At 50.8% G+C, this 21,918-nt stretch overlaps 1 protein-coding gene across 2 annotated transcripts in view; it reads left to right on the forward strand.

The window, feature by feature from the left end:
* The window catches only part of Hid1 (HID1 domain containing), a 23,406-nt gene extending 1,868 nt beyond the window's left edge, over window positions 1-21,538 (forward strand). Inside the window, exons 2-19 of one of the 2 annotated variants that reach the window (XM_008831443.3) lie at window positions 7,401-7,550; window positions 8,899-9,069; window positions 9,647-9,760; window positions 10,353-10,459; window positions 10,656-10,772; window positions 12,260-12,482; window positions 12,679-12,735; window positions 14,349-14,489; window positions 14,647-14,737; window positions 14,954-15,105; window positions 15,216-15,294; window positions 16,859-17,023; window positions 18,256-18,483; window positions 18,783-18,889; window positions 19,362-19,442; window positions 20,043-20,134; window positions 20,276-20,434; window positions 20,708-21,538. In XM_008831443.3, coding sequence (XP_008829665.1) covers window positions 7,401-7,550; window positions 8,899-9,069; window positions 9,647-9,760; window positions 10,353-10,459; window positions 10,656-10,772; window positions 12,260-12,482; window positions 12,679-12,735; window positions 14,349-14,489; window positions 14,647-14,737; window positions 14,954-15,105; window positions 15,216-15,294; window positions 16,859-17,023; window positions 18,256-18,483; window positions 18,783-18,889; window positions 19,362-19,442; window positions 20,043-20,134; window positions 20,276-20,434; window positions 20,708-20,771 — 2,298 coding nt within the window. In that variant the 3' untranslated portion in view covers window positions 20,772-21,538. Of the gene's footprint in view, window positions 1-7,400; window positions 7,551-8,898; window positions 9,070-9,643; window positions 9,761-10,352; window positions 10,460-10,655; window positions 10,773-12,259; window positions 12,483-12,678; window positions 12,736-14,348; window positions 14,490-14,646; window positions 14,738-14,953; window positions 15,106-15,215; window positions 15,295-16,858; window positions 17,024-18,255; window positions 18,484-18,782; window positions 18,890-19,361; window positions 19,443-20,042; window positions 20,135-20,275; window positions 20,435-20,707 lie in introns of both variants that reach the window. The other variant, XM_008831442.2, reaches the window with a different exon arrangement.
* The last annotated feature ends 380 nt before the right edge of the window (window positions 21,539-21,918 follow it).

Raw genomic sequence — 21,918 nt, forward strand, 5'->3', positions numbered from 1 at the left:
CTCCTCCATTTTGAGTTTTTATTGCGTTTATTTATTTGTGCGGGCACGAGTGCTTGTGCACCTTGGTACATGTGTGGAGGCCAGAGGACAACTTGTGGGAGTCAGTTTTCTCCTTCTACCATGTGAGTCCTAGGTATTAAACTCAGGTTGTCAGGCTTGGTGGCAAGTGCTGAGCCTTCTCACCAGCCCATGGTGGGGCCTTCTTGAGCTAATGGGAATCCTGCAGGTGGGAGGGATCCTGGCTGCCTGGAGAAAGAAGTTTTCATTGCCAAAGCCTTCCTCTTTGTGGTGATTAGGTTTTGGCAGCTGGGGTAGGAGAGCCAGGTCCCAGATGGCCTTCCTGAATTTTACCACTCAGTATCTCAAAGGAGCTTTGGGTGAGCCAATCACAGTATGACCTAACTCCAGACCCTCAGAGCCTGGGTCTGACTTTCTGCTGATCAGCCTTTCCCACCTTCCTGCCCTGCATCCTGTTTTCTTCCTGCCCTGTTGGCCAGCCCTGGGCCAGGCCTGACCCTATCTCTGAGGCCAGCAGGATTGGCTGTGTTTCTTGACCTTTTCCTTCATTTGCTGGAGCCAGGGAGTGGGGCATTCCAGGATCATGGGACCCTCCCCCAGATCCTGCCTATTTGGAGATTCTCTGCTGCAGACCAGGGGGTGTGATCTGACAAGTTCATGTTCATATGCATGCACATGTGTGTGTATGGAACATCTCAATGACCTGTCAGGACAGATCATCAAGTACTTAGCAAGCTGCATACTTCTGGCCTTGCCCCTTGCCACCCCCACCCCAAAAGGAGACTGTTAAAAGCTACAGCTGGAGGTTGGAGAGGTGGCTCAGCAGTTAAGAGTGCTTGCTGCTCTTGCAGAGGACCTGAGATTGGTTCCTAGCACCCATGTCAGACTTCTCACACCTGCCTGTAACTCCAGCTCCAGGAGCTCCAATGCCCTCATTTGACTTCTGTGAGCACCTTCATGCATGTGTGCCACACATAAATAAATAATAAATATTTTTTTAAAAAGCTGCAGCTGGTTGTGAGGTCTGAGTGAGGGTGTGGCCTGAGCAGGGGCTTGGCAAAGCACAGTTAAGAATACTAAATTTCAGGGTCTGGAGAGATGATTCGGTGATTAAAAACACCTTCTCCTTTTGCAGAGGATCAGAGTGCAGTTCCCAGCATCCATATGATGAGTTACAACTGTCTGCAACTCCAGTTCCAGTATATCTAACATCCTCTTCTGACCTCTGAAGGCACCGGACACTCATGTTGTATACTTACATGCATGGCAGGGAAATACTCATACACAAAAAATAAGTAAATAAATAAATAGATAAATAAATGTCTTTAAAAAAGAGGGCTGGAGAGATGGCTCAGTGGTTAAGAGCACTGACTGCTCTTACAAATGACCCAGGTTAAATCTCAGCACCCATATTGTGCCTATGAACCGTCCTTAATTCCATTTCCAGGTGATCTGACACCCTCTTCTATCCTTGGACATTGCAAGACACAGGTGCATTTACATACATGCAGGCGTAACACACACATAAAATAAAATAAAGATAAAATAAAATAAAAAGAATACCAAGTACGGTGGCACACACCTTTAGTCCCAGAACTCAGGAGGCAGAGACAGGCAGATCTCTGGGAGTTCAAGGCCAGCCTGATCTGCATAGCGAGTTTCAGGCCAGCCAAGACTACCTAGTGAGACTCTGTTTTAAAAATAAAATAAATTGCTGGGCATGGTGGTACACGCCTTTAATCCTAGAGCTCAGGAGGCAGAGGCAGGCGAATCTCTGTGAGTTCAAGGTCAGCCCGGTCTACACAGTGAGTTTCAGGCCAGCTAGGGATACAGAGAGACCCTGTCTCAAAAAGACCTCCCCCAAATAAGTTAAAAAACCCAAAAATAAATAAAAAATTAAAATAAAAAATACCAAAAAACTCAACCAACCAACCATACAACCCTCCCCCCAAAAACCCCCAAACCACAACCAATAAACAAAAAATCTTGTTTCCCAGCTCAGTCTCTGTGTCCTTTGCAGCAGAGGCCTGAGCAAAATACTCTACAAAAAACAAAACAAAAAAAAACCCCAAAACAAAAAACCCAGCTTGCATTTTAGAAGCTTCCTTGGGTTTCATGGAGGCCAGGTAGGGTCACTGAGATGGGACCTGAGATATGTCCCTCCCTTCAGAAGCCTAACAGGCTCTAGCAACCCTATGTAATACCTGTAGTATCTGACCCGCCTGGTAGAGTAAGAGCTGACTACCAATGCAAGTGCCCAAGGCCCTGTGGGACCAGGAGAAGAGGTGCAAGAGAAATAGAGGAAAACCAGGTAGGATACTGCTTAATGGTAGAGTGCTTACCTAGCACAAGGCCCTAGGTCTAATCTCCAGGAAGAGAGAGAAAGACAGAAAGAAAGAACATGTGAAGGTTTGATTTCCAGAACCAGTTATAGTGGCAGAGCATTTGGGAGATTGAGGCTGGAGGATTGTGGTTTTGAGGCTAGCCTGGTCTACATAGAGTTCCACGTCAGCCTGGGCTACATGAATGGTGGTGTCAGACAGAGAGACAGAATTGTGTTCTGGAAGGGCTTTTTCTTCCACTCGCAGACTAGTCTGCTCCTTCCTCTGCTTCTAGGCTAGACCTCCAAGGCCCCTCCTAAGTCTCATTTGGATTTCAGAACTAGGTGCTGCTTGCTTGTCAGATGTTAGGTCCATTTGGTACTCAGCTGGGCTTCTGCCCCTTTAAGTGGTGGTAGTTACCTGGGTGGTGGACAAAGTATCTGAGGTGGCCCATGTCCAGAGGTGCTCCCAGTTGGGGAGCTCTGCAGGGATATCCTTTCCCACCTCATTCTGGCCCTAGGCCACCAGGACTGGGGGTATTCTACTCCTGAACCCCAGTGTGTATCAGATGGCTATTGAGGCTAAGGGCATGAGGACCAGCAAATCCCAGCCCCAGGGCCCCTCCTTTGGCCTTTGTTCCTTTACCTTCAGTGAACTCGCTCTACCAGTTCTGGGACTGAGGGAAGCTCATGCCAGACTTGTGTTTGAGGCCACAAGTTAGTCTGGAACTCCCTGGCATAGAGCAGGTTGCGGGGGGGGGGGGGAATACTTGTACCTTGGTAAAGCATACAACCCCAGCCTTGGGTTTGGAGAGCCCCCTGGCACTCAGGCCTGCCAGACCTCATGATAGCTTTAGTGTCTGCCATCTGCCTCAACTGTAAGATAAAGAAGAAGGGCAGCTGGGTTGCTGAGCTTTGAGGCAAGTGCACCTGGACCCAAGTCGGGAATGTGATGACCTGAGGTGGGGGCTGGAGCTATCCAAGTGGTAGTAAATCTATAGTCTGGACTCTGGAAGACTTCTTGGAAAAAGAAGCTTTAGAGAACAGGATTATTTTTTAAAGTGTAGATTTTGTATATAATATATAACATTTTCCTAGATTCCTTTCTGTTGCTATGAAAAAGCAAGCAAGCAAGCAAACAAACAAACCCAACACCACCACACTGACAAAAATCAACTTAGGGGAAGAAGGGCTTATTTGGCTTATACTTCCAAATCACAATCCATCATTGAGGGAAAGTCAGAGCAGGAACTCGAGGCTGGAACCATGGCTGAGCCCTGTTTTTTGGTTCATAAACAGACTCATGCTTTTTGTTTTTTAAATGTGTGTGAGTGTTTTACCTGCACGCATGTATGTAAGTGCACCTGAATCATGCAATGCCCACGGAATTCCGAAGAGGGCATTGGATCCTCTGGAACTGGAGTTATGGATGGCTGTTAGTGCCATGTGGGTGCTGGGAACCAAACTTGGGTTTTCTGCAGGAGCAGCCTGCAGCCTCTTAACCACTGAGCCATCTCTCTAGTCACACAGGCTCATGATTACCTAGGTCTCTTAAATAGCCCAGAAATACCTTCCTATGGATAGTACTGCTCACAGTGGATTGGGTCTTCCTGAATCAATTAATAATCAAGACAATCTTCCCATAGACATGTTCCCAGGTCAATCTGATCTAGAAAATCCCTCAATTCAAGGCTCTCCTCTCAAATGACTCCTGACTGTGTCAAGTTGACAGCCAATGCTAACTAGGACAAATATATTACATATTATATTTGCTGATGGTAAGGGCATTGTGTATGTAGTATAGCTTTATGGGGGGTAGCAGGCCTTCAAAGAGCTGGGAAGACCAGGCTGGCCTTGAACTCACAGAGATCCGCCTGCTTCTGCCTCCTGAGTGCTGGGATTAAAGGCATGTGCCACCATACCCAGCTTTATTTTATTTTATTATTTTTTTTTTACATAACATTGCACCTGACACATCTTCCATTCATTGCCTTTGAAAACGTGATTTTAAAAACATTTTTAACTTATGTATTTTTATTTTATGTGTATGAGTGTTTTACTTGCATGTATGTAATACCCATGGAGGCCAGAAAAGGGTATCAGATCTCCTAGAACTGGAATTACATATGGTTGTTAGCCACCATGTGAGTGCTGGGAACTGAACCTGGATCCTCTTCAAGAGCAGCCAGTGCTCTTAATTGTTGAACCATCTCTCTAGCTCTGAAATTATAATTTTGATGGCTGCCTTCTATCCTATTGCTTACATGACCTTAGCTTTTTAAGTGCGAGATGGTTAATGGTTGTCAGTTAATCCCATGTTTTCACTGTTCTCAATAATAACCATTGGCCAGGAATGGTGGTACATGCCTGTAATCACAGCTACTCGGGAGTCTGGAGCAGGAGGATCACAAGTTCAAGACCATTTTGGGCAATGTAACAAGACCCTGTCACAAAATAAAAAGTATAAAAATACTAGAGATCTCGCTCAGTGGTAGGGTCTTTCCTGGAATGTGCTAGTCCCTGGATTCAATCCCCAGTACTATACCTCTACCCCTAGAAACCCTCCTAACACAAGAAAACCAAAAAACTTTAGCAGTAAGCACCCTCATATATCTCAAAAAGACAGGGTCTCCCTGTAGCCCCAGTGGCTTGGAACTCACCATGTAGACCAGGCTGGCCTTAGTCTCACAGAGATCCACCTGCTTCTGCCTCCTGAGTGCAGGGATTAAAGGGATGTGCCACCACGCCCAGCTAGAAATCTATTTTTCAAAGATTTGTCTTTATTTGTTTTTTGTCTTTTTGAGACAGGGTCTCCCTGTAGTCCCAACTGGCCTGGAACTCCCTATGTAGACCAGGCTGGCCTTGAACTCCCAGAGATCCGCCTGCTTCTGCCTCCCAAGAAGATTTTATTTTGGCATGCGCCACCATGCCCGGCCTCCACTGGTCTTTCTTGCCTCTCTTTCCCCTTCTTAACCGTATACATGTACCTGTATACAGAAGCCAGAAGACAGTATTGGGTCCTCTGGAGCTGGAGATCCAGGGAACTAATCATGGGTCCTCTGGAAGAGCCTCAAGTTCTCTTTTTAGTGTACTTAAAACATTTTTTATTTGGTCTTTTTGAGGCAGGGGCTCCCTGTAGCCCCAGCTGGCCTGGAACTCCCTGTGTAGAGCAGGCTGGACTTGAACCCACAGAGATTCACCTGCTTCTCTGCCTCCTGAGTGCTGGGATTAAAGGTGTGCGCCACCATGCCTGGCTTTAAAAAACTAGGGTATTTTTTTTGTTGTTGTTGTCTTTTTTGAGACAGGGTCTCCCTGTAGTCCCAACTGGCCTGGAACTCCCTATGTAGACCAGGCCGGCCTTGAACTCACAGAGATCCACGTGCCTCTGCCTCCCGAGTGCTGGGATTAAAGGCGTGCGCAACTACGCCCACCTAAAAAATAGTTTTTATCATTTTTTTTCTACATGTATGAGTGCAATGCCTGCATGCAGGTAGGTGCACCCATGCCCTGCAATGCCTGTGGAGGTCAGAAGAGGGTGTCAGATCCCCTGGAACTGGAGCCACAAATGGTTGTCAGCCACCATGTGGGTGCTGGGAATTGAACTTGGGTCCTCTGTAAGAGCAGTCAGTGCTCCCAACCGCTAAGCCATCTCTCTAGCTCCGCAGTATACTTATTTTGAAAAATATTTCATTTATTTATATTATGTGTGTGAGTATTTTGCCTGCATGTATGTAAGTGTACCATGTACATGCAATGTCTATGGAGGCCAGAAAGGGGATCAGATCACCTGGGACTGGAGTTAAAGTTGGGTGTTAGCCACCATGAATGTGCTGGGAACTAAATCCAGATCCTCTGCAAGAGCAGCCAGTGCTCTTAACTACTGAGCCATTTCTCCAGCCTCAGTGGGCATGTATGTGTTTAAGGCATGCTGCCTCAATAGGGCCTTATTACATTAGGACTTTATTACATTTTTAAAAATGTGTGTGCGTGTGTGTGTGTGTGTGTGTGTGTGTGTACACATGTGCACACACAAGGCATTTTTGTTTTTGAGACAGGGTCTCTTGTACTCCAGGCTGGCCTTGAACTCAGTCAAAACATAGTTGAGGATGACCTTGAACTTCTGATCCTCTCAAGTGCTAGGATTACAGGACTTTGTCACTACCCCTAGCTTATGCAGTGCTGGAGATCTACTCCTGGGCTATGTGCACGCTAGGCAAGCAGTCTACCAACAGAGTTACACTCTTAGTCCTAAGGCATATTTAAGATCTTAGCTGAGTGCAAGAAGATATAGCTCAATGGTAGAGCACTTGACCAGCCTGTATGAGGTCCTGGGGTCAATCCCTAGTAGCAGAGGATATTGTCTGACTATTGAGCTTATGTTGAGACTCGATCCAGCAGGCAGTAGGGAACCCCCAAGGCCTTTGTGTGCAGGAAGGAGCCTTGGCTTTGGCCCTGGGCTCTGGTGCATGGGTTAGAGGGCAGTGTAGAGTCAGTACTGAGGGATTTGGAGGCAAGAGCTCTGAGAGTTGACTGAGCCTGAAGCATGGACTGGCAGTGCGTCCTAAGAGGATCATGTGTGGGTTGGTCAGCGAGATCACTGAGTTTTGCACTGGGTGGGCATGCTGGGAGAGGATGGATTGAGAGGACAGTGTTGATGACTGTGAATGGAGCACATATATACCTTCTGTTATCTTCCTATAGGGAGTGGGCATACAGCCATGGTCAAGGTCCCTGGGCACTTGACCTAGGAGTGTGGCTTGGAGGTGTGTACGGGTGGAGAAGTAAGCCTTTCTGTCAGAGAAAGAAGGGGGCTTATCTAGGAATACACAGACCCTCAGGTACTCAGTTGGACTCAGTGCCCAACTGACCTTTGACCATTTGCAGTGAATATGGCTTACCTGACTGCTGGCCATGTTTTGGGGCAGCTGAATAATACCTCTCACCCACATTGGGTGATTCCCAGATGCTGGCTAAACTGGAGGACAGAGGCTGTGGATTTCCTCCTGGGGTCTCTCTGTGGTTTTATTGGTTGTGTAACTCTGGACATTGGATTCCACTTTAGCCCGTGGAAGCCACCGATGATGCCTTTTGGGACCAGTTCTGGGCAGACACAGCAACCTCTGTGCAAGATGTCTTTGCGTTGGTGCCAGCAGCAGAGATCCGGGCTGTGCGGGAGGAGTCGCCCTCTAACCTGGCCACCCTGTGCTACAAGGTAAGGGCTATCTGGCCCCTCACTGCTGCTCCTACCCTCTCCATGGTGGCAGAGCCCAGTCTGCAGTGGGACAGGGCATGAGCTTGGAACATCTCACCCCCAGGTTCCAGAGGCCTTGAGGCTTCATCCAGTCTATTTGCCTTAAGTTCTCCCTGATAGAAGTAAAGGGACAGGACCATGGTACCCACCATTTATGAGGGCTGCACCTGGCTTTTCCACACACCAACTCACTTTTTTTTTTCCCTGTGAGGTGCTGCTGTTATCTTTACATTACAAATGAGGGCTATTTAAATTATGTATGTATGTATGTATGTATGTATGTACGTATGTATGTATGTATATATTTATTTGTATGAGTATTTTCCCTGCATTTATGGAAGCATACCATGTACATGCAATGCCTGTGGAAGCCAGAAGAGAGCTTCAGATTCCCTGGAACTGGAGTTGCAGACAGTTGTTAGATGTCATTGTGGGTGCTGGAAACCAAACCCTGGTCCTTTGCAAGAGCAGCCAATGCTTTAGCCATTAAGCCATCTCTTCAAGCTGAGGTCTATTTTTAAAAAAAAAAAAACTTTTAAAAACAATTTTTAAAATTTTATTATTTTAAAAAATATTTATTATTTTTATTTTATGTGTATGCGTGTATTGCCGGCATGTAGGTAAGTACACCTGTGTCGTGCAGTGCCCAAGGAGGACAGAAGAGACAGTCGGATCCCCTGAAACTGGAGTTACAGACAGTTGTTAGCTGCCATGTGGGTGCTGGATTTGAACCCGGGTCTTCTGCAAGAACAGTCAGTGTTCCTAACTGCTGAGCCAACTCTCCAGCCCTGTTATTTATTATTTTTATTTTATGTGTATATTGCCTGCACATCTGTGAGTGCACCCGTGTTGTGCAATGCTACGGAGGTCAGAAGAAAGTGTCGGATTTCCTTGGAACTGGAGTTAACAACGGTTCATAGGCATTGTGTGGGGGCTGGGAATCGAATCCGGCTTCTCTTCAAGAGCAGTCAGTGCTCTTAGCCTCTGGGCCATCTCTCCAGTCCCAAAAAGTATTTTAAAGTAGGTGTAAACACAAGGATTAGGAGATAAAGCAGCTCTCAGAAGAAAGTAAGACATACCAAGTGTGGGTGCCCAAGCCCCAAGGGAAAGAGGCCACAGATGAGGTCTTGGCCATCCAGTGGGCCGGGCTCTGCTTTCCTGATGTGCTGGTCTGGTCTGGCTCACATTCCAGGCCCCCTGAGCAGGCTTACCGCTGTGCAGTACTTCTACCTCTCCCTCACTTCAGCCTGAGTCACCCTCCAACCCCAAGGGCCCCCTCACATGCCCCTCTTGCTCCCTGTCCCCACAGGCGGTGGAGAAGTTGGTGCAAGGAGCAGAGAGTGGCTGCCACTCAGAGAAGGAGAAGCAGGTGGTCCTGAACTGCAGCCGGCTGCTCACCCGAGTGCTGCCCTACATCTTCGAGGACCCAGACTGGAGGGGCTTCTTCTGGTCCACAGTGCCCGGGGCAGGGCGTGGAGGGGTCTGTGGTTCTGGCAAGGGCGGGGTGGGAGGACCCTGGCAGGGCAATCCGATCCAGGTCTTTTCTGAGCTTTGGGAAGTGTGGGGTGGGGATTGGAGATGGGTGCCACTGAGGAATGGCGTCAGTACCAGCTTCTTAGGCCCTGAGTTCCTCTGTCAAGGGGCCTCTGTCCTCTATAGGCTGGAGCAGAGGTGGCTCTGCAGGGATAGGGTTGTCTTCAGAAGGTCTAGAGGGACTGTGCTGTCCTCTCCCCTACCCCTTCTACTGGGGGTCTATCTCCAGGCAAGGGCCGAAGGGTGAGGCCTCCTGAGACCCTTGAGGTTGGTGCCTGGCACCCCTGACGGTATGGAGGGTTCCTCACTGCTCCCAGTGCCTGTCCTTGCTCTGCCCTCTTCTGGCTAAGGGAGGTTTGGGGTGAGCAGAAATCCATTTCCTCTTTCGTTCCACTTCTTCCTCCCTCCCTCCCTCCCTCTGTTCATGGATGCTTGCTGAGACTCAGTCCCTATCCTCCACACTTCTAAGTTCTGGGCTACCTCCGCCTGGCCAGCCCCCACTGAGTAGCCTGCATCTTCAGCAGGGGGAGGAGGAGGATGAGAATGCCCGGCCCCTGGCTGAGTCCCTGCTTCTGGCCATTGCTGATTTGCTCTTCTGTCCAGACTTCACAGTTCAGAGCCATCGGAGGAGCACTGTGGTAAGATTACCTCCCTCCTCCAGCCAGGGTCCTGTGTTGGGGTCCACAATAATTAAGGTTCCCCTAGGCAGATGCAGTGTACAGGGGCAGGGGTGCTCTGGAGAGCAAGGCTGCCAGACACATATGTCCTGGGTGGGGTCATCAGTGGTATAGCTGGAGAGGAGCCAGCTGGTGCCCAGCCTGCTCGTCTGCAGTGTACAAGCACCTATTGTATTTTGAGGTGGGAGGAGCACGGGGCTGGGACCAGGAAGCCTGCCGTCTGCCCAGGGACTCCACCATGAATGTTTTCTGCCCCTCAGCCTGCCACACCCCAATCCCTGACCTTCCCTTCCTCCTCTCCCTGCCTCAAACTGGACTCAGCAAGTAAAAGAAGCAATTTAAGATTGAAGAATGAGCTTTTAAGAGATGCAACAACATTCGTTTCTTTCTTCCTACATCAGGACTTAGGGCATTGAGGGGAAGTCTTTAGGAGACTACGGGGTGGATGTTGCTGCAACCAGGGACAGTGGGAGGCGTGGGTAGGTTGGGTCTGCCTCACGTTGCTATTTTTGTGACCCTTCTCCCCCATCATGTGATTGCTCCCCATTCCCAGGACTCAGCAGAAGATGTCCACTCCCTGGACAGCTGTGAATACATCTGGGAGGCTGGCGTGGGCTTTGCTCACTCCCCCCAGCCTAACTACGTTCACGACATGAACCGGTGAGCTGGAGCCGGGCTGCGCTTTGCCTAGCTCAGAGATGCACAGTCTTCCAAGGAAATCCTGCCCCATTGCCTTACAGGGAGGAAAAAGCGTCATTCTTTTTCCATGGACTTGGGCCAGGGTGGTGGGCAGGGTTGGCAGGACCCTCCTAGAGGGGGACTAGTGTCCTAATGTACTCTTCCCTTACCCCTACAGGATGGAGCTGCTGAAACTACTGTTGACGTGCTTCTCAGAGGCCATGTACTTGCCACCATCTCCAGAAAGTGGCAGCACCAACCCATGGGTTCAATTCTTTTGTTCCACAGAGAACAGGTGAGGAGCCCTGATCTTTATTCTAGGTCTAGTCACTCATAGATCAGTGCTAGACAGCCCTGTAGGTTTTAATTGAGGGAAGGTGCTGCCCTCTGGTGGCAGGGAATACTAACTTAACCACACCTTAAACCAGAAAAGCTCCAACACCTCCTTGTAGCTCTGGGGCCCTTGGGTGACCCAGCTCCAACTGTTCCATCTAGAACCAAATTGTTCAATAGGAACATAGTGTAAGGGACTTGAGATGTGTCTCAGTTTGTGGAGTACTTGCCTAGCATGCATGGAGCCCTGGGTTTGAGCCCTGGCACCCCATCAACTGGGCACTGGTTGTGCACAGCTGTAATCCCAACACTTTGGAGTTGGAGGCAGGAGAATCAGAAGTTCAAGGTCATTCTTGGCTATCTAGTGAGTTTGAGGCTAGCCTAGGGATACATGAGACCCTGTCTCAAAACAAGAATCAGCCAAACAACAACAACAAAACACAGTAAAGATTAATTTATATATTTCCTTTAACTCAAGATGTAAAAACATTAGCATTTAACTTGTAATAAACATGTAAACATCGAGGCCTTTTAAATCCATTTCCCCACACTTGTTTTTCAAAATCCAGTGTATAATTTACACTTCCAGCACATTTCAACAGGACTACCACTCAGTAGCTGCATGTAGCTTTGTAATGATAGATGGGGAAGCCTGACCTATGTGGGGCACTTATGGAATATGGGGACTTAGCAGTACTTGTGGATATCACATAATCATCAATGAGACAGAGTATCTGAAGCATACCCTCCCGCTGTGTACACCTGTGCTGGTGACACAGGTATCCTAAGGCTGCCAACCCTCTGACCCCTATGTGCCACAACCTGCCTCTTCCTCCTCTGGGTTTTGCTGACTTCCTACCTGACTGTTGTTTTGTCTTTGAAAGAGAAGGGCACCCGTGACCCCCAACACCAGCCACAGTCAGAGGCTGTTCAGAGTTTCCTCTCACAGCCTTATCAGTCAAACTGCCACCCTTTGTCACTCACTTAACCTCTCTGGGTCTCAGTTTCCTTACCAGTAAGATGAGGAGCTTGAACTCTGACATCTTAGGGATCTGATTCGAGCCATGTTGTGGCCTGGGAGCTGGGGGATGGAGCTGGGCCTGAGGAGAAGCTGCCTTCTCTGAAGACCAAATGTCTGCCCCTGGGAACCTAAGCACATGCGCTCCACAAGGAGACCCGCACCCAAAGCTGTTGGCACTCCTGCTAATAGTTCCCTCTGCTGTTGGCCCAGCCTGGCCCTGCTTAGAGTTGGGCACATGCAGAGATGAGGAGGGTCCTTTCTCCTCATGAGAGACAAGCTCATGCTTCTGCTCCTTGGGTCCCAGCCCACATCCTGACCCTGATGCTTGTTGAATGAGGAGGTAGCTCAGCGACTCCTCTGTGGCTGGATGGGTGGTGGGAGGGCTGGATGGAGGAAGCTTCCCTGCAGCTCTGCCCTCTTCCCTGCAGACACGCACTGCCCCTCTTCACCTCCCTCCTCAACACCGTGTGTGCCTATGACCCTGTGGGCTACGGGATCCCCTACAATCACCTGCTCTTCTCCGACTACCGGGAGCCCCTAGTGGAGGAGGCTGCTCAAGTGCTCATTGTCACCTTGGACCATGACAGTGCCACTAGCACCAGCCCCACCGTGGATGGCACCACCACGGGCACTGCCATGGATGATGCTGATGTAAGGATGGGAAGGAAGGAAGGGTGTGGGCAGATGGCATCTCCTTTAGTAGAGGCCCTGGGCAGGGGACACATGGGAGGCATCTCATGGTGTGCCTGGGAGTGTCTGACCATGGAAGGGAAACTGCTTTTGTTACTTGGGCTGGGGTAGGGACCAGAGTGAGGGACCTGCTCACTGTGGCTCCTTCCCTTGGCAGCCCCCAGGGCCTGAAAACCTGTTTGTGAACTACCTGTCCCGCATCCATCGGGAGGAGGTGAGTCAGGCTCAACTTGTATATTCCTTTAAAAAATACATATTTTATTTATTATTTTTATTTTATGCATACGAGTGTATTGCCTGTGTGCATGTAAGTACACTTGTGTTGTGCAGTGCTCGAAGAGGCTAGACAGAGGGTCAGAGCCCCTGGAACTGGAGTTGTGGGTGGTTGTTTGCTGCCAAATGGGTCCTGGGAACTGAATCTGGGTCCTCTGCAAGAGCAGCCAGTACTCTACTGCTGAGCTATCTCTCCACCCCCTCCTTTTGAAAGACAAATTTAGCTGGGCATGGTGGCGCATGCCTTTAATCCCAGCACTCAAGAGGCAGAGGCAGGCGGATCTCTGTGAGTTCAAGGCCAGCCTGGTCTACATAGTAAGTTCCAGGACAGCTGGGGCTACAAGGAGACCCTGTCTCAAAAAGACCAAAAAAAAAAAACCCAAAATAACCCAAACCAAATTTATATTTATGTGTATGAATCTTTTGTCCCAATGTATGTAAGTGCACCTGTGTATGCAATACCTGCGGAGGCCAGAATTGGAGTTACAAATGGTTGTTAGCCACTATGTGGGTAGTGGGAACTGAACCTGGGTCCTCTGTAAGGGTAGTGCTCTTAACTGTTGAACTCCAGCCCTAGCTCATGGATTCTTACCACTTTCCACAATAACTAGGGTTTTATGGGGGTGGAGGAATCTTGCTCTCTGCACGAAGGAACATGGCCACCATAAATGAAATCGTGATGGTAATGCTTTGGAGTTTGGAGAATTAGGAAGGATTGATAAGAACTGGGGATGTGGCTCAGTTGGTAGAGCACTCGCCTAGCACGCACAAAACTCTGAGTTCAATCTCCAGTACTTTGTCAACTACGCTTGGTGGTACATGCCTGTAGTCCCAGCACTTAGGAGGCAGACAGGAGAATCAGAAGTTCAGTGTTTTTTGGCTAGCCTGGGCTACAGGAGACCCGATCTAAAATATTAAATAAAGGAAAGCAAAGAAAGGATAATCGTTTCAATTGGGTGAGGGTAACCAAGAAGACCCCTTGAAGGGAGAGGCTGTGATGAGATTCAGAGAAGGGAGGACAACAGGGAACAGTGGACTTAATGTCCCGGCACACCAAAATTCATGTGTTTTGTGGTAGAGGGGAGGTGCTGGAGCTCCCTGGACCCTAACTTCTGGTGCTGAATGATGGGGTTCCCATCTATAAAGATCAAAGCAGAGCACAGCCCAGCTTGTGGTGGATGCTCTGTGAATGACAGCTCTATGAGAACCAGGGGATGCTTCTCCTGTGTGATGGATGGTGGGAGGAATGTTCAGTATTTGGGGGTGGGGCAGAAGGATGACATCTGCCAACAGGGAATCCAAGTAGACAGGGGCCTGGTTCAGAGTCCATACAGGGGTCACCAGATCTGTAGCCTTTCACAGGGCGCCCTATGATCTGCTGGAGGGGCAGGGGGCTCAGCTTTCCAGGGAACAACTAGTAATGTCCTTTGAGTTCTGGAGATGAAGAGCATTGTGGGAGAGCAAGCCATTCATAGGGGGCCCTGGGCCAGGTATCCAGGTGGGAAGCTGGGATAAACAGGACCCCTGCTCTGCCTTCCCTACCCTTACCCTCAGGACTTCCAGTTCATCCTCAAGGGTATAGCCCGGCTGCTGTCCAACCCCCTGCTCCAGACCTACCTACCTAACTCCACCAAGAAAATCCAGTTCCATCAGGAGTTGCTGGTTCTCTTCTGGAAGCTCTGTGACTTTAACAAGGTCGGTAGCCTAGGGTCCAGCCTGAGGGCAATGGACATGGAGGGACATGAAGGGGGCTGATGGGACACACAGTTGGGACATCTAGGTCTCCCCAGCCTGGGGGAGGGTGGGGCAGAGCCAGACCTCCCAGCTTACCTGTCTCCTTTCTCACCCCCAGAAATTCCTCTTTTTTGTGCTGAAGAGCAGTGATGTGTTGGACATCCTGGTCCCCATCCTCTACTTTCTCAATGATGCCCGGGCAGATCAGTGTAAGATAGTGGTGGGTGTATGATGCTGGGCTACAATGGGGTCTTGGCTTGGGTCGTCCATACTGGTCCAGCAGTCTTTCCTGCTTCCCAGAAGCTCAGGCCTGATGCCTTAACCACCCAGGAAGGTCTCCTTCCAGCTCCTGAAGATGGGCCCCTGCTTTGGGCTCCCCCTCCCTTCCCTGTCCTATGTGACCCCTCTTGTGCTGTGTGCCCCAGCACGGGTGGGCCTGATGCACATCGGGGTCTTCATCTTGCTGCTTCTGAGCGGGGAGAGGAACTTCGGGGTGCGGCTGAACAAGCCCTACTCAGTGCGAGTGCCCATGGACATCCCTGTCTTCACTGGCACCCATGCTGATTTGCTCATTGTGGTGAGAAGCTGTGCACGACCAGCCCTGGGGCATGGGGGTGATGTCCTCTTGGCTAAATCTGGAGATGGTAGGTACCCTACATCATCCCTCCCCACCCTCACTCTGCACAGGTATTCCACAAGATCATCACCAGTGGCCACCAGCGGCTACAACCTCTCTTTGACTGCCTGCTCACCATCGTGGTCAACGGTAGGGGCCTGGAGCCAGCCTTCCACATACTCACCAGCAGGTGGCATTAGGCCACAGGCTGACTAATACATTTTTATCCAATCCACTAAATTCAAAATACTGACACCTACTACATAGAAGAAACTATAAAAAATTCTGAGGTATTTTATATTCTGCTTTACAGCCAGTCTTCAAAGTTTTTTTTTTTTTTTTTGTGTGTGTGTGTGTGTGTGTGTGTGTGTGTGTGTTTCGTGCATGCAGGACATCTAAGTTAGGACTACCCGTGTTCAGGAACTTAATGTTCACACATGGCTGGCAGGTATTTATTGGGCAGCATAGATTTGGGCTGTTGGAGTCACAGTGTGGGGATGTCAAAGCCATCAGCAAGGGCTGAAGGCTGCTGTCTGGGAGCAGAAGCAAGAGGCTCATGCTGGCTGGGGTTCGGGATTCAGCAAGGTGGGTGGCAGCAGACTGGGGGAAGCAACTAGTGTGGACATCTTTTGGACAGCGTGGTTCACTGCCTGCTGTAGTCTCCTTTCTGTGGCTATGACAAATACTCTGACCGAAAGCAACTTAGGGGAGGAAATGGTTTATTTGGCTTATATAATTCTAAGTTACAGTCCATTATTGAAGGGAAATTAAGACAGGAATTCAAGCATCTAGCCATAGCACATCTACAGTCAGCAACAGAGAAAAACAAATAGATCCTTGCTTGCTGGTTGGCTGCGTATGCTCAGGTAGCTTTTTCTACTCTTCCTCTTTAGGGCCCAGTGTAGGGCATGGGGCCATCCACAGTGGCTTGGGTCTTCTGTCCTCAATTAATAGCAAGTCAACTCCCCCATGGACCAACCTGATGTAGATAATTCCTCATTTAGGCTGGCTTTCTAGGTGACTCTAGGTTGTATTAAGTTGACAGTAAAAACTAACCAGGACACTGCCCATGGTCTGGTTTGGACTCCTGAGGCCCTGAGGCCTCTACCTGGGTTATGAGTTCTGTGCTTTCCCTTAGTTGAGTCTGTACTTTCCCTTAGCTGAGTGCTTGGCTCATTGGCTGCATTCCATATATTTTAGCTGAGCACCAATAAGCGGGGCCAGCTCTGAGAATACCTTTATGAACAACATCGTCCCTGTCCCTACCCTCTGAGGCCCTTGGTCTAGAAGCCTAGAAAGTACACAGATTGAGCTGTGGTTTTCTCTTTGGTTCCTGTTCAGGAAGCTGTGTTGAGGAATAAATATCTAATGCTGTTCTAGAAAGATGTAAAGTCCCAAGTTTGCATCTCTGCCCAGTCATTTTATTACTGATGAACTTGCACCAAGCTTATAACCCTCTCTAAGCCTCAGTTCCTTATCTACAATCTTGTCCCGGTCCCTCTTCCCTCTGGGGTGGGGCGATGCCTGGGAGAGATGAGCTGGGTATGACTTTGAGGTTGAGGGAGAGAGTGGAGACTCATAGTCTCTTGGGGCTCTGCAGGTAGCTGGGGGCAGAGGGGCCTGGGAGTTGAAGTGTGTTGTTTTGTCAGCCCTGGCCTGGGATGTACAGGGTGGCTGGGGGTGGGGGCTAGAACACCCGGCTCCTCCCTTGCAGTGTCACCCTACCTCAAGAGCCTGTCCATGGTGACTGCCAACAAGCTGCTACACCTGCTGGAGGCTTTCTCTACTACTTGGTTCCTTTTCTCATCTGCCCAGAACCACCACCTGGTCTTCTTCCTCCTGGAGGTCTTCAACAACATCATCCAGTACCAGTTTGATGGTGAGGCACTGACCTGAGCCCCTGGCTTGGTGTTCTGTCTAAGGAAGCCCCAGCCCAGGACTCCTGCCTCTCAGTTCATTCCACCTGTGTGCACGTATCAAGCACCTGCCGTGTACCTTGGGTACAGGGGATGTAGTGGGGGAACGAAGATGTATTTTGTTCCATGAGGAACTGGGCAGAGACCCTGCATCACCAGTCAGAGTCCATCTGCATCTGGTGACAGGGAAGCTCAGAGTCGTAAGACACTGGTAGCTGTCACAGCAACTACCTCACCCAGTGTCACAGATTCAAATTCAGGCCTTGCTTCTCCTTAGCTCTGCAGCAGTGGGAATATCGGTTCTCTGGGCCTCAGTTTCCTCATCTGTAATAAGGTCATAAAAATAGTGCTGAGGGTCCCTCTTCTGTAGGGTACTACCTGGGAGGATTAAGTAAAATAACTCACAAGAAGCACTTGGCACAGGGTCTAGAACTCAAATATTATTATTGTTATTATTATAGCAATTGTTACTATTTCCAAAAGAAGCAAAATTTGAATGATGAGTGAGAGTAAGGTAAACAAACGAGCATCGTGGGGCAGGGGACATGTGCAAAGGTCCTGGGGTGGGATGTTGGACTAAAAGCAGTATGGTGTGACACAGGCTTAGAGAGGTAGTTGGGACACTGAAGGCCCTGGGGAGCCTTTGCATCTTGCTTGATAACAAAGTTTCATGGGAACTCACAGGTAGGTGGTGGAGGACAGGTACATACACTGTCCTCCTAGACTTCTCCCTGGCTCAATGAGAGGGTCACACATTTAATGTCAGCTTAGGAGAGTGAGTACAAGGCTCAGACTGCCCCACTGTGCCTGGTGTAAACCCCATTAGTGCTCATTGCAAGGGGATATGAAGGAACCAGAAAAGGGGTGCTGTGGGAGCTCAGGCCAGAGCTGTTTTCCTACAGCTTAACTTGGAGCATCCCTAACAGCCTAAGATCCAGGCATCCTCACAGCCTAATATCTGGGGATCCCCCTAGTCTAACAACTGAGCGTCCCTACAGCCTAACATAGGGGTATTGGTACGGATGCACACACATCTGGGTAGGTCCTGCCCTAGCTCCCTCTCTATGCACCCTGTTCCTACCCCCAGGGAAGATACCCTCCTGTTTTGCAAACCTCCTCCTTGTCCAGGAAGCCAACCCAGATGTGGGGTGGGAGGCAGAGTAGGTCTCTGAGGCTAGGTGTGCTCCTCCTACAGGTAACTCCAACCTGGTCTATGCCATCATCCGCAAACGTGGTGTCTTCCACCAGCTGGCCAACCTGCCCACTGACCCACCTTCCATCCACAAGGCGCTGCAACGTCGCAGGCGGACACCTGAGCCCCTGTCCCGTTCCGGTTCACAGGAGGGTGCCTCCATGGAGGGCTCCCGCCCAGCTGCACCTGCAGAGCCAGGCACCCTCAAGACCAGTCTGGTGGCCACCCCAGGTCTGGATGCTAGCAGGCCCAAAGAGTGTGTGACTCGGGAACAACATGGGTGTGGTCTCTGAGGTGTTATTTCTGGTTGGGAAACTGAGGGGAGGGGGTTGAACAGCAGGTGAGGGTGGAGATATTGGGGGACCTAGAAGAGTAGCTTGGTAGGGACAGGGCTCAGAGCTGAGAGTGGCTCTGGGAGGGGAGGTTAATGGTGCCTCTGTCGTGAGTGGGGAGCACATAGCCTCATGGGGGGGGTCAAGCCAGAAGAGGTATGATGGCATGGCCCTCTCTCCCTCCTGTGTCCCACCCAGGCATCGACAAGCTGACGGAGAAGTCCCAGGTGTCAGAGGATGGCACCTTAAGGTCTCTGGAGCCCGAGTCCCAGCAAAGCTCAGCGGAAGGCAGCCCGTCCGAGGGGGTGGGTACTGGGAACACCTGGGGTGGGGGATGATGTGGATGTCACCTCATTTTTCTCCCTGAACTCTGAAGTATAGGTGTGAGCCAGGCCAGGCCACTCTGAGGTTACCTGTAGTAGAACAAGCATGTGTACCCAGGGTGTCAGGGATGGTACTGCTGAGTCTGGGGGAGGGGGGCATTGACAGACTTCCTCTTTATTTTCTGGTCACAGCAAAGACCTTGACCTTCAGCTTCCTTATCCATCAGCCTTATCTGAGACCGGCCTTTACCCAGCCTGTCCTGTCAGCCCCTGGCCCTAAACCTGTCACTAGCCTGGGCTGGGCTGGGCCTTGGGCCCAGGGCAAAGGGTGCAGGGCTGGACCCGTCGGAAGTAAACCTCCCCCTGGGGGGCCAGTGGAGACACCTCGATGCTCTTTGGCCACCCCCTGTACCCATTACTTCCCTGGTGACTTCCATTCTTTTCTGGGGACCAGGAGCCCAGCCAGGGATGGAGGGAACAGCGGCGACTATCCAGCGCATCGGCCAGTGGCCAGTGGAGCCCAACATCAGATTGGGTGAGAGACATACATTGGAGGACTGGGGAGCTGGGGTTTTGGCAGATAGTACTGAGTGAGGCCTTCCAGGGCTCCAGCTCAGGAAAGACTGGGGTATAAATGTCACCAGAGGCCTCTGGCCTGGGCACCAGGCTCAGGACAGCCCTTCCAGATGCATTATCATCCCTCATGTCTGACCTCTCTGCTCGGCCTCCCCCCTGTCCACATGTTCTGCTGTGTTCCCAGCAGCTGCCCACAGGACTGATTCCCTTTGTAAATCACCCTTGCTGAGTTCTTCCCGGAATCACCTCCACTCCCTGTGTGTTTTCTGAGAGCCCCATTGATTGCTATGGATGGGGATAATAAACATCCTTATATTCGTGCCATCCAGCCATTGTGAGGATTAAAGGGGGCAGACTCCCGGAAGGCACGAGGCACAGCAGCTGGCCTGCAGTACTGCTCAATGTGGCCTGGCCTCTTCCCATTAGCAACAGTTCCCCTTCACAGGCCCTGCTCGGTGCAGGCCAGGCTGTGAAGAGCATCATGCTTCCTGCCCCAGGGAGCCCACGGCTCTGGGTCAAGGTCAGGCCTGTCCCATAGCTCCGGGTATGACCCTTACAGGTCTTATCCTGGAAGTCAAAGTTGCCTCTGCAAACCATCATGCGCCTGCTGCAGGTGCTGGTTCCCCAGGTAGAGAAGATCTGCATTGACAAGTGAGTCCAGGAGGCGGGCGGGTAGGTGGCCCTGGAGATGGGCTGGCCCAGGCTTGGGGTAGGTGTGATGGGGAGCCCACACCTTGGGGCGCCAGGGTGAGGCCCCCTGAGCTTGATTAGGGGCCCTTTCTCCTTCTCTAGGGGCCTGACAGATGAGTCAGAGATTCTGAGGTTCTTGCAGCATGGTACCCTGGTGGGACTTCTGCCTGTACCCCACCCCATCCTCATCCGCAAATACCAAGCCAACTCAGGCACCGCCATGTGGTTCCGAACCTACATGTGGGGTGTCATCTACCTGAGGTGGGCCCTGCAAGGGATCCTGGGGTGGGTGGGTGGGTAGGTGGGGATGTCTAACTGAGACCCTGTCCATCTCAGCAGCCTTAGCTCTAGATGCCCCCATCGGTAGTGGGACTAATATCCAATCAATCTAGGTGGTCTCATCTGGTTGAGGGTGGGTTCCCATCACCCAGGGTGGGACATCAGAATGGGAGTTTGGTTGGCTCCATTGTTCTTTCTTGGAGCCCTTTCTACAAGTTCCCCTTTGTAGATGGTGACAGCCTACTCCCTCCACAGGAACGTGGACCCACCCATCTGGTACGACACTGATGTGAAGCTGTTTGAGATCCAGCGGGTGTGAGGGTGAAGACTGGCAGGGATAGGGCCAGGAAGGCTGGTTCTGGTCCCTGATGCCCAAACCCACTGTTCTGAGCTTTAAAGGCCCACCATAGGGCCTGGGGCAGGTAGAGTGGTTAGTCCTGGATGGAAGGTTCCAGAGGTCCATTGTGGCTGGGGACAATAGCTGTGGTTAGGGATAGCGGGGACCAGAAGTGCCCTCTACTCACCGGGCTGTTCTGGGAATCTCTTGTCTCCAGGGATATAGGCCCCACCAGAGTCCCCTGCCCACTCTGGCTCCCCCTTCAAGATTCGTTCCTATGCTGCCTACCCCCAGAAGCCACTGTGCCCTAATGGGTTTTCCCCAAGAAGGAGCCATAGACTGTCCCTTGGGGTACCTGGGCAGGGTGAAGGGAGTCCTCTCGACACCCAGCCTGAAACCACTTTCCAGATCCTCTCATTGCCGGGGCCCTTAGGGAAAGAGAGTGTGGCTGGACTGCTGGCCCAGAGGGCTAGGGGCTGGGGGCTGGCAGTTTATAAAGGACAGCCAGGGAGTACGTGTACTACAGGGGTTTGGGGTATTGAGGGTCTCCTGTTACTGTCCCTGGGCCAGTAGATATCGCCTGGCTAGTGGGAGCTGGTGGTGTCAGCCCTCCCTACCCCACTACCTGGGTGATAGGGGTGCCACCCTCCATCAGCCTGGCCTCTGGGTCTCCCTTGCCCCACCTGTGTCAGTACAATCTTTGCTCTGTACAATCAGACACTTTACATAATAAAACGTCCCTTTCAGCACTCTGCCTCTGTGCCTGGAGTTGGGGGGCGGGGTTCCAGTGTGGGGCTCTTATCTCCAGGACAGCTGGGGACTCTGTACCCCAGAGTCAGTCCCCTAAGGGCCCTTGCCCCATGACTGAGAACCAGCAGCTGTCATTTTTAGGGGGAGGGTGATACTGCAGGATTAGGCTCTGTCACCCTGGGGTTTGGCTGTGGCCACCCAGAGAAAAGCCCACACAGGAGAGCCCAAAGGCCTGACTCTAAGCCTTCTGCATGAATCTATAGCCAGGACTGAGGGCCTGGGTCATCATCTCTGGGCTTGCCAATGTGTGGCTTTATGAAAGCAGGAATTCCAGGGGGGAGGGGGCAGAGGCTCAGCTACAAGGAGAGGCCACGTTTTC

The sequence above is a fragment of the Nannospalax galili genome, unplaced genomic scaffold (assembly GCF_000622305.1).
Source record: "Nannospalax galili isolate Female #2095 unplaced genomic scaffold, S.galili_v1.0 scaffold634, whole genome shotgun sequence".
In the NCBI taxonomy this organism is placed as follows: Eukaryota; Metazoa; Chordata; class Mammalia; order Rodentia; family Spalacidae; genus Nannospalax; species Nannospalax galili.